The 11941-nt window shown below is 26.5% G+C and overlaps 1 protein-coding gene across 3 annotated transcripts in view; it reads left to right on the forward strand.

Moving 5' to 3' along the window:
- The first annotated feature begins 1174 nt into the window (after nucleotides 1-1174).
- The window catches only part of LOC135928346 (kinesin light chain-like), a 33485-nt gene continuing 22718 nt past the window's right edge, over nucleotides 1175-11941 (forward strand). For 2 of the 3 annotated variants that reach the window (XM_065464790.1, XM_065464788.1), the window contains exons 1-4: nucleotides 8782-8937; nucleotides 9170-9283; nucleotides 9603-9735; nucleotides 11670-11912. In XM_065464790.1, coding sequence (XP_065320862.1) covers nucleotides 8918-8937; nucleotides 9170-9283; nucleotides 9603-9735; nucleotides 11670-11912 — 510 coding nt within the window. In that variant the 5' untranslated portion in view covers nucleotides 8782-8917. Of the gene's footprint in view, nucleotides 1284-8781; nucleotides 8938-9169; nucleotides 9284-9602; nucleotides 9736-11669; nucleotides 11913-11941 lie in introns of those variants that run through there. The other variant, XM_065464789.1, reaches the window with a different exon arrangement.

Genomic DNA, 11941 nt, shown 5'->3' on the forward strand with positions numbered 1-11941 from the left:
TTCAATAATTACACTTTTTTTGAATTAACTAATATTTTTTTCGAAGATAATTATTTTGTTACTAATTTTTTTTGTTAAAATAACTCAAAATTCATATTTTTATATTAATTTTTTTTGCCAATTTGCACTAGGAATTAATATTTTTTATAAATATGATGTATTTGAAGAAATAAAATACTCGAAAATATTATAAAGTTGCCAATTTTTAAAGTTTCCATAGTATTAAAATAATTGAGTTAAGTATATTTTAGAGAAGTTCTAGGTTGTTGTTAATAAGTATCAATTCTTTTTATTGAAATTCATTTTTTTTACTAGTGTCTAGGATGATAATTAAGTTTATATACTAGTAAATCTCCAGACGTTGAACTAGTCATAGCCTTTTCTATTATTAAATTATAACTAAATATAACACTTTTAAATATCAAGACATACTCATATCCTTGTTTGGGAAAATTGTTGGTAGCACCCAGATTTAGTTACCATAGATCGAGCATTGCTTTTAATTATTTTAATTCTTGCCTTGACTTGAATAACAACAAACATTTTAGCTAAATCTGGATGTTGTAGGTATATTGCTCCTTTAAAAACTATAAGTTTAAAACAAATATTTAGTCTTAATAATAAGATAAAATGGATTGGTTAAAATTCTTGGAACATAAAACACATTAAAATTTCGATTCGCAATTTTATATACTCTTTTTAATAATTTATGAATTTTTTAAGAATATTTACCTCTCCATTAATAGTAAAACTAATATATTTTTAAAGAATATCAACCTCTCCATTAATTGCTACATAAGCACTATTTTTATATTTTCTAAACATTCTGAAGAAAAGATTAAATTTTCCTTCCTTAACTCCCACCCCTCAATAAAAATAAATAATTTTTAAAAATATAAATGGTAATTCTCTCTAGACTTATTTTCAAGAATAAACCGTTTCTTAAAACTTTTATAATACTCAAATCAATATGTCATTGTCATTGGCTCCATTAAACTATTCTAACTTCTCAACTCTTTTAAATCTATAGCAAAAGTATATAAAAATACAGAATCCATATTAAATAATTTATCTTAAAATGACCTCAAATATGAAAAGAATTAAATGCAGACCATATTAATAAATATACAAAAATATTTATAAATAAAAAAAAATGCAATAAACCAATCTAGCATTTATTTTCTAATATTATAATACTAGCTGATAATGCTTCCATCCCATTCCAATTTATTTTTCTTAAGGATTCAATGGTTTTAATTCCAAACTTGCTTCTTTCATAATTGGTAAGGAATAAAATACAGTTAATTACTAATATATAGTATATATATATATAAATAATTTATATTTCTTTCTTGATTTTGTTGCCCTCTAGTTTTAGTTAATGCTATATAATATATATGAACTAAATTTGCATTTTTAAATAATTGTATGATAATATACTCTAGGTTTACAAGTTTTTTGCAACAATTTTAGAATAATACATCACTACAATTTTTTGGTTTAATAAAATAATTTTTTATTATAAAAATTTGAAAAAAATTATCAGGAATTAATTATATAAGAATATTTAGTCATTTTATTATTTAACAATAAAATTGTGATATTCATTTTTGGTAATCTACAAAAAATTCTTTTCTTATTTATTTGTTTATATAAGTGTGCAAATCTTCTAACTTTCATATTCAACTAATTTAAGTTTGAACTAATGTTTTATTTCCTCCAAACAATTTTACAAGCTAATTGAGCATCTGCTTTTTGTTATGCAAATGCATACAAATTTCAAATGGTATTGTGCAAATTTATCACAATTTATAAAAATGCAACTGGTTTGCACTTTTAATAATTTCTAACTCAGTCTCAAGATTTTACTAAGTAATATTTGAATGGCTAAATACATGCTATACCATTTATTTTATAAATTATTTTAACATTGGAAAGGATATAATTTAGGCTTTTACCATATCCCCTTATTATCCATAAATTAGAGTCAAATCAATACCCACCAATACTGCAAGATATTGAGCCAATACCATCATTATTCACATATGGCAATTCATTTTTTCAAATAATAGAAAAAAATTGATCATTTCCTTAGTTCTCTTTTAGATATGTGAAAATGATAAAATACTGTTTTAATTTAAAAAAAAAATCAAATTGAAAAATTATTAATAATTTAATTTAAAATTCATTTTTCATATTTTTAATAATGGTATATTTATGTTTTAAATGAAGATCTTTAAATTAATATATGTGAGCTATTGACCTTTAGAATTGTAGCCATCTTTTATAGGATAGTTCATTATTAATGAAAATCATTAATAGCGTGCACAAATTAAGTGTTTCAAATGCTGTGTTGCAAACACAAATAATGCATAAAATGGCCTCTTGCAAATTGGTAAAATTACTGCTTGATGGTAACAACCATTTAAAAAAGCAAACATATTTTTTTCTATTCTTTGTTTTGTAATATTATATAAAATGTAATATAAATAACTTACTTATATCCTAAAAAGGTATTTAGAAATTAAAGAAATAAGAAGTCAGGCGATAATATAATTTTCAAAGACAAATCCTTTTTTGAATTTATTTAAAAATTTGAATTGACAATATTAATAAAAAGGCAACCACAATTTAAACAAGAGATGCATTACATTTTTTTATTAAAAAAATATGGCAAAACGTAAATGCTCAATTTGTTTGCACTATAATTTAAGTATTTTAGTTGTCCATATTTTGTTTCAATATTTTAAAAGTAAAAATAACTAGATTTTTACAATAAAAATATTTAATATATTAAAATATATAATTTTTTTAATTATAAATTGCTTCAAAAATTTATTCACCTTAAAAGGATCAAGAAATTTTAGTATTTCGAAAAAAAACAATAAAAATTATCAACTAAACTAGTGTTGTTAAATGGCTCGATTTGATCCAATTCTTAAAAATGGCTAACTCAATATTTTAGCCAGAAAAATTAGCCTCGAGATTTCGCTAATAGATGTCCAAACCTTTGTGTCAACTATGAGCAAAATCTTTAGGCTTGCATAATATTTTTTTTTGAATAAAACATTGAGTTAGCCATTTTTAAAAATCCGCTCAAATAGTACCTTTAACAACTGTACACTGAACCATGAGTATCAGTGGCATCAATCCGATGGTTCATATCTACGTATCATAGTCAAGCTTTTAAATTGATAATATGGGGTTTTAGACCTGATTTTAATAATATTTTATTTCTGACTACTTACAATATTTCTTTGAAATAATTTGGAAATTATAATATTTCTTATTTATTCTGCTTCAATTAAGTTAATGTTTTCAAATTTTGATACCCAAATTAAAAAAAATATTTTTTTAGATATTAAATTAATATAATATCATATCAATTATTTATAACATTGATTACACAATAAACCTCCTCATTTTTATCATTGATGCAATGTCAAAATAACTTATCTGAAATAGTTAATTATTTAAATTTCCCTTATATTTTTAATTTTTAACCCACATCTTTTATATCACATTTCAAATTAGAATTTAATTTTTATTTTTTTGGAAAACTTATCTTATTTTTTTTATAAAATATTTACCTTAAAAATGATTTTGGGTAATAATGAACCAAATTTATCATCAAGGATTTCAATTTTTTTTGATCAATTTTAAAATTCAAATATCTAACTTAATTTGTCAATTTGGCTAAAAATTATTTCTTTTTCGATTTATTTCTAAGTTAATGAATACCTTGAATTGACTACTATTCAGTGTTGTTAAACGGCTCGTTTTGAGCCGATTTTTGCAAGAAAATATTGCCTAAGCCTCAAAATTTCGATAATATATTGTCTAGATTCCTTCTATAAGCAAAATTTTCAGGCTCGGGTAATTTTCTGGATGAAGTATTGAGTTGGCCGTTTTTGAAAATCGGCTCAAAACGAGCCGTTTAACAACACTACTAGTGTTAATAAAATTTTTTTTAATAAATCAACATTATTTGTACAAATTAGTTTTGTCTAGTAATATTGATTTATTGATATATATATAGATAGATAGATATATTGACTTGATAAAATTTATTTCCTTTCCAACACCAAATCAAAATATTTATTTAAAATAAAGTTTATAAGTAAAAATAATAAATAGCTATACTTATTGTTAGTTATGATACGATAAACTAGTTTTTTTTAAACAATCGAATTATTTATGTAACGAATACTTAAATAAGAATTCGAAAATAACTCATATAATATCGAACTTCTTCAAAGTATTCAAAGAGAAAGCATTAACCTTTTCCCGCGTACCATTCTGAGTTATTCTTATGCCCAACGGGAACTTTAGGATTTACAGCTTGTTTCTGGCTTCTATATCCAAGAATTTAAGGGGGAAAAACTCTTTTTTTTAAGGTTAGATTTCAAACGCTGCTTTTTAAATCTGGGTAAAGGTAATAATAATGAGGCCTGTCAACGTATAGCAAGTTTACTAAACAACGCTCGGCTAAACAGAATCGCTCTTACCTTAGTACATCCTACTTTTCAAGGAGGCGGATTTGAGTGGAAAAAACTTCCGAGCTGGGATCGAACTATTCAGTCAATATATCTAATATCTGAGATCCACACCTGCCACTCTAAAAACAATTTTTTTTATATATATAATGATGATCTAAGCCTTTATCAAATATATTATCGAAAACTGATTGACACCCTATTAAATTTGCCTTTCCTTAAAAAGCCCTGTTATTATAAGCGGTGAGATTTTTGCATCAAAATATTCAATTTCCTGATTTTCAAAGACTTTTTCTGGGAAAAGATTTTATTTTAATCAAGTTTGTAGATTTATCCTAATATTTTAAAAAAGAGCACCACCTTTTGTATATTTTTTATTTATTTATTTGTACCTAATTGAATTATAATCGATATTATAATAATACAATTAAAATATTTACGACGACATACATATACATATATATATTTTACTTAAGTTTAAATTTAAAAAAAAATATATATGAAGAAAAGCAAATCACCCTGTGCACACATTGTGTGATTTGTGGAATTTATTTTATTTTAAAAAAATATATATTATTATCGATGTGCTAAAATCTTTCTTTCCCTTATTAAAAATATTTTCATTTTTTTTATATATAATTCCGTGCCTATTTACTATTTTTTTTTTACCCGGTGGAATGAAACGGTATTGTGAAATTAAACATTCCAATTAAATAAGAGTTATTTAATTTTTTTTTATCGTTTTCGAATAACATTTAACCCCATTCTTTAAAAAAAATGAATAATTTCAAAATTTATGTTATTTATATAAATCCATCTTACTATGTAACCTGGTAGTTATTTATGCTTTAGCGTAAGAGGGAGGAGGGAGTCTGTCCGTCGCAACTGAAATTCTAAATCTACTACGCAGAACCTTTGTATGCGCCTAAATTTTGAAATCGCCTCCTGTCCATGAAAAAATTGAGATGTAGGCTCAGCCTAAGCAAAAATATCTGCCCCTCAAAAACAATATTTGCTATAATTGGGGATCTTGAGGTGCAAGAATTCCTTTTATCTTGTTTTTAAAAAGATATTTTTCCAAATGTATGGACATGCAGTTCGATTAGTGAAAGTTTTTTTTAATGATATTGCACTGAGACTGCAAAAATGTTGGGTGACGGGGGGGGGGGCTAAACTGATACCTAATAACCAGTTTTACACCCACCAGATAGCCAAGAATTAAAGATTGCGAGGGAAAGAGAGCATTTAGAACTTTATATAGATGAAATGGATTTATTTTAAAAAATCCTGCGCTTATCTGGCCTTTGCTATCTCACTTCCTATAGGCGAAATGAGGTGAGTGAAACCAGATTTGTCAGGTAGAAGACTAACTAGTTAGTCCACTAATTAAATATGATTTTTTGGGGTATTGCTTCTAAACCAGAGTTTAACAAAAATCTTCAAATGAGAATTTAAAAAAATTTTTGAGTAAAAATCTTTGAAAGTCAACAAAATTGTAAAAAAAAAAAATTCTTAAAGAAGATCAAAAAATTTGTGATTTCATTCACAATATATTTATTTATTATAAAAAAAAATTTTCCAAAATAGAATCTCAACTTTAAAAATCTTTTAAACTTTTTATTTATTTTTGAGTAAGGAATCTCTTCCGGCCCATTTAGAGATAAAATAATATATAATATTGTTTTTTAGACTTTATATTCTAAAGAAAAATAAAAGATCTAAATCTGGCCATTGCTGCGTCACTTCCGGTAGGTTTTAACCTGGAATAGGCAGATAAAATTCTAGGCAAACTGTTTATCTTTTTACCATTTCTCCTTTTATTTTTCGTAATCCGTTCCATTGATTACTAATTCATTTTTTCCAGAAATGGATTTCTACACATGGATAAAGATCTTCGAAAAATGTCGAGGGTAACTGTTATCGGTCCACCAAAAATATTATAATTTTAAATTTTTTAAGACCTCTTCTTGCTATGACCATAAAAAATGTAAAAAAACCTTTTGTTTACAATGTCTTTAAAACGTTATTTATGACTATATTTTTAGCTATTTATTACGCCATCTAATGGATTTTAATTTATTGAATTTTAAAACTATCAATATTACTCTTTGAAAAGAGTTAAATGAATGGCGACTTAACATTTCTCAAAATATATTTTATACAGGGTTAGGAAAATTTTCAAATAAAAATACATCGCAATATAAGTAACAAGATACACTTTAAAAATTTTATCGAATATAAAATACTATTTTTATAAACAATGTTATTTTAATAATAAGACTTGAAATTTTTTTTATAATAATTAAAAAATAATGATGCTAAAATACAAATTATATATCATTTTGTAGCCCTATTAAAGATCTTTTATTAAATAATAAATAATTTTTTTTACATCTTGTACCACGGGTTTTTATATTTACTTTACAACTTTTAAACCAGAAAACTACAGATATTTCGCTTTTACGAATTTCTTCGAATTTCATATTTATTTACATTATTATCTATTTATAAAAAAAAATAAACTCTTTAGTAAAATTTTATCATCTCTTTCTTGTAAACAAGGATACTTTTCCCTACTCCTTTAAATTTATTGAATCCTCATATGGATTTCAAATGCTTTTAACATACGAACCTTTTTCAGATTCTGTCCCAAGAAGGCATACAGCGAGGGTATCCAAAAAGACTTTTTCTATTTTTGCTTTATAAAATCCATCATCTCATTTTCGAAATCAAACAAGTTTCAACTTATAAATTAATCAGTAGTATTTTAATCATCGAACCATCTCTGACCTTTCAGTTAACTTAGCGCTTTAAAATATTTGGAAACCAATTCCCAAGCTACCGGCCTTAAGTTTAAAATAAATAAAACTGAATTATGCTTTCTAAACAACAAGCACCAAATTATCGCTCCCGATAGTTTAACTCTATTATGGTTCCCGTTAGCTAAAATACCGCCAAAGAATTCCTTCATAACATTTTCAAAAGTTTTCACAACATGGAGCACATCTTACGCCATTTACCGGCACATCAAAACCCATTTTTAATACGTAAATGCCTATACATACTAAATTTTTTGCGCTCTTAGGTTTTCGGTCCACCAAAACTCTTATAATTTTGTTGTTTTTACCTGGGTTCGATCACAAAAAATGTAAAATATATTTTTATCTATTTTTCGCTACCCTCGTTAATTTACCAATTATTATTTTTGCCTAAAATTAAAAAAAAAATGATAACCTATGGGAACCTAAGGATTCATTGGTAGAAATAAACGAATTTAAAGATTACGTGATAATCTGTATGGTCGTGTCTAATTTTTGATCTTTCGACTAGTGTTGTTAAATGGCTCGTTTTGAGCCGATTTTTAAGAACGGCTAACTCAATACTTTATCCAGAAAAATATTATGTGGGTCTTAAGGTTTTTCCCATTTTAAACACCTATTAACGAGATCTCGAGGCTTGGGCAATATTTTTCTGGCTAAAATTTTTAGTTAGCCGTTTTTAAAAATCGACTCAAATCGATCCGTTTAACAACACTATTTGGGTTGGACGAGATCTAGGAAATTCGGGCGAAAACCCGAATAAAATGTTAATATATTATATTTTATTTTTAAAACTAAAATTTAATCTTTTCATCTTTACGCGTATAATTCTTAAAATTTTATAATCATAATATGGCGAATCCAGTTCATCCAAGAATATATTTAAGTTTTTGATAAATTTAGTTTTTTAAAAACTAATTCGCTATTATCTTGGGAGCTCGTTTATCTTAACCTCTTATCCATCCATGCCTAAAAAACCTATTTTTTTAAAAAATAACACCACCCTCTTTATGAGTTAAATTACCCGAAATTCTACGCCCCCTAACTCCCTCTCTCCTATTACTCTATAGTCGCGTCGTGTTTCGGACTAAAAGATAAATCTCTAAAATTAGCAAAAAAAATGGAAGTTTAATTAAAAATTTAGCAAAATAAGAATAATTTTAATCTAAAAATTAACAATTTTTTAGGAGATTTTAAAATTTTTAAAGCTCATTCTCCCTCTAAACAATGTTACTGATGCCATAGTTTTTACTAATTGTTAAATACTTTTCTGCCTTTATTTTAGAGCCAAATATTATTTTAATTTTTTTATCGATCCATATATACTTTGTGGATAAATATGTCGAAAGGCTATATTACGATAGTATGCATCAATAATATTTTTATTTATATTATAAAACATTTTTTTTATCCCTACGCCAAATAACTTGGTTCTTTCAAATATTTTCGACTCATTGTCATTTTGTTTTTTTTTAAAAAAATTTTTTTTTATTTTATCATTCAAATATTTAATATCACAAATTTTGAACTTTATCTCATTTAAAAATTGATATTTTTCTGTTAAGTTATATCATTCTTTCCTATATATATTCGTAATCGAATATGAAATATATTCCTAGAAGGTAAAAATCGTATTATTAGTATTACTATTTAATTAGAACGAATTTCCAGGACGGACCAAACCGACCACTGATAATTTTTGATCGGTGTTTCCGGCCCGGCTTTTAATATATGGCACAAGTTGTCCGGCCTGATAATCATTTGACTCCGCCGAGGCCCCCGACCTCTAATTTTAATTGTTTTTAAGTATTATATTATACTCTTTCTTTCTTGATGTCACATTTTTCAAAGTAGTAAGAAGATAGAAGAGCTGGCTAAAATGAATTCAACCCCATCTCAGGATGAGATCGTAGCTAGCACTAAGCTGGTGGTCCAGGGACTCGAGGCCCTTAAAAGCGAACACAATACGTAAGCGATCATTTATATATATTTTTTATTTCATTCGCGAAATTCACATTTCTAATTCCTCTTATCCGATATTCGCACAAAATTGATCTGGCGACTTATGCCGCTTATAGGATCGGTTTTGGATAACTATCCGAAATTATCGGATCGTTTAAAAATTTAAATATAATTTGTGGATCAAGCTCACTATTTCTCTTTATTAAGATATTTATTCTGAATAACCTTTTCCTTTAAAGTTCAAAACATTTCCCTTCCTAATCGATTATTTTTTTAAAATACGAGAAGAATTTTGATGGTTTTTTTTCCCATCATTATTTTGAAGGATACTCAACAGCGTGAATTATACTCTCAAATCCACCAAAAAAGATCAACCGGAAATGGAAATGGTGGAGGAAAAGGCGAACATAGTTTCCAAGTTGATCGAGATGATCGATTTGGGATTGAACGAAGCTCAGGTTTGAAAATAAATAAAAAAAAGATTTGAATAAATAAACATTTTTTATAAAATTCTAAAAAAAAGCTAGGAAATAGAGATATTTAAGAATTTTTGTTTGTTCGAATGACACTATTCCACTAGTGGGTAGATGTAGAGTTGTTAAAATCCCGATTAGCCAAAATAATATTGTATAAGCCTGGATATTTTTTTCATAGATGGCAGAAGGGTCTGAACCTATATTTGCAAACCTCTATATTACATAATATTATTTTTTATCAAGCTGGGGGACGGGTTATATAGATTGGTAGAAGGAATGACAAGAAAAATATATTTTCCTAGTCTATTTTATTTCCCATGTTAGCCATTGCTAAAAATTCCATTATCGTATTAAATGCAATATCGATTTTTTTTTTTATATAACAATTTAAAAAAATAAATAAATAATACATTACGTTTAGGAAAATTCCATCAACTTCTGGTTGTAATGATTTTAAGAAAATTTTTTTTTAAAAAATAAAATGATGTTATTATGTATTGATTTTTAGACTTATTGGTTTGTTCGTTATTAAATATCGCTGGATATTTTTTTTCTAGCTTTAAATTCCATTTTTCTTGATTTCGCAACGGAAACGGAAGTAAATTTTGAACGAATCCTGTCCCACGCGTTCGCCTCGGTTAAATTTAGTTGTCGATATTCATTTTATTTCGGCTTTCGAGGAAATAATTATTCGACATAAATCCCCTCGAGGTGTAATTTAAATATCTTAATTAGCTCATTGACTCCAATCCAATTATATTTTTTTTTATAAAGGCTCTAGACATTGCTAACAATTATCTACATAAATATAATCGAAACTATTTATCTCGTCAGACACAAAACTTAAATTTCGAATTAAAAGCTCTTAAAAAAAATAAGATTTACGAGCAAAATGCCGATATCTACTCTATGCCCATAAAATACAAAATTACAAAAAAATATTCTTTAAAAGAAATAAAGTACAAAATACCTTTTTTTAGCACTTGAAAGGAAAACAGAATTTTCGTTATTTTTAGATAGGGATTTTTTTTTTCATATAGGGTTTGTAAATACGGGTAGGTTTTAGCTCACCGACGTCCGATATTACTACGGGCGAGTTAGGAATTGTAAACATTTTGCGCGGTTGAATTCGAAATATTTTGGGGGCTAAATGAGCAAAACAGGCATATATTTATAATTTCTATTTTGTAAGTTAAAAATATATTAAAATAATATAATTAAAAAGTCAAAGCAATCGATCAAAATAACCAGAGCACTAATATTTCCTTTTTTTTTCTCCCTGGGTATTAAAATGAATAAAATATGATTTTAATTTTTCGAGTCGAATTTTTCAAAAAATAAAATACGCCTAAATAATTTTTTTCTAGTGATTTTACTTATAAAAAATTTTAATTTCGTCGCTTCGGAATATATTGGAATTCAAAAAATAAACGAATTTGTTTAGAGTAAGAATTATAATAGGAGTATAGTGCTGGGAATCTTTTCTAAGGTATTAAAAACATCATTTAGTAAAACAAATTGTTTCGATTTGTCAATTTTTTTTTAAAGTAATATTTTGCAAGATCAGCTGATTTTTTTTTTGGATTTGAAAATTGTTTTTATTTTGGACGATTTCAGTTAGAGTGGCAAACATTTTTTTAAAAAAAATTTTATTACTATAGTTGGATAATGGCTAATGATCGCCCAATTCGGCTTAATCTTAAAAAAAAACGCGCGCCAAAGAATATTCCGCTAAGTATTGAAGGGTGCCAGTTACTCTTATTTCTGTTTTATTCAAAGTTGAACAATATTTTCAAAAAAAAAAAGAATAGACTAATGTGATAGTTTCCGCTTAAAAATAGAGCAATTAATTACCCAACTATTCTTACTAGCTCAGCTCAAAATCTTTATCTATTAATTTTTTTAAAAAATATTAGATTATGATGACCCTTTCCAACCATTGGCAAAGCAACGAATCCGAGAAGCAAAAGCTCAAGACCCAAGTCCGCCGACTATGCCAAGAAAATTCCTGGTTACGGGACGAATTAGCCAACACCCAACAGAAACTCATAAGCAGTGAACAGAACGTGGCCTCCTTGGAAGAACAGAACAAGCATCTGGAGTACATGGCCGACATCAAAAAATACGACGACGACTCCAACTTAACCGCGAGTTACGGGGTGAGAAAACGCGTTTAATTTTGAGAATC

Source organism: Gordionus sp. m RMFG-2023, chromosome 4 (genome assembly GCF_954871325.1).
Source record: "Gordionus sp. m RMFG-2023 chromosome 4, tfGorSpeb1-WG-v2, whole genome shotgun sequence".
Taxonomy (NCBI): domain Eukaryota; kingdom Metazoa; phylum Nematomorpha; class Gordioida; order Chordodea; family Parachordodidae; genus Gordionus; species Gordionus sp. m RMFG-2023.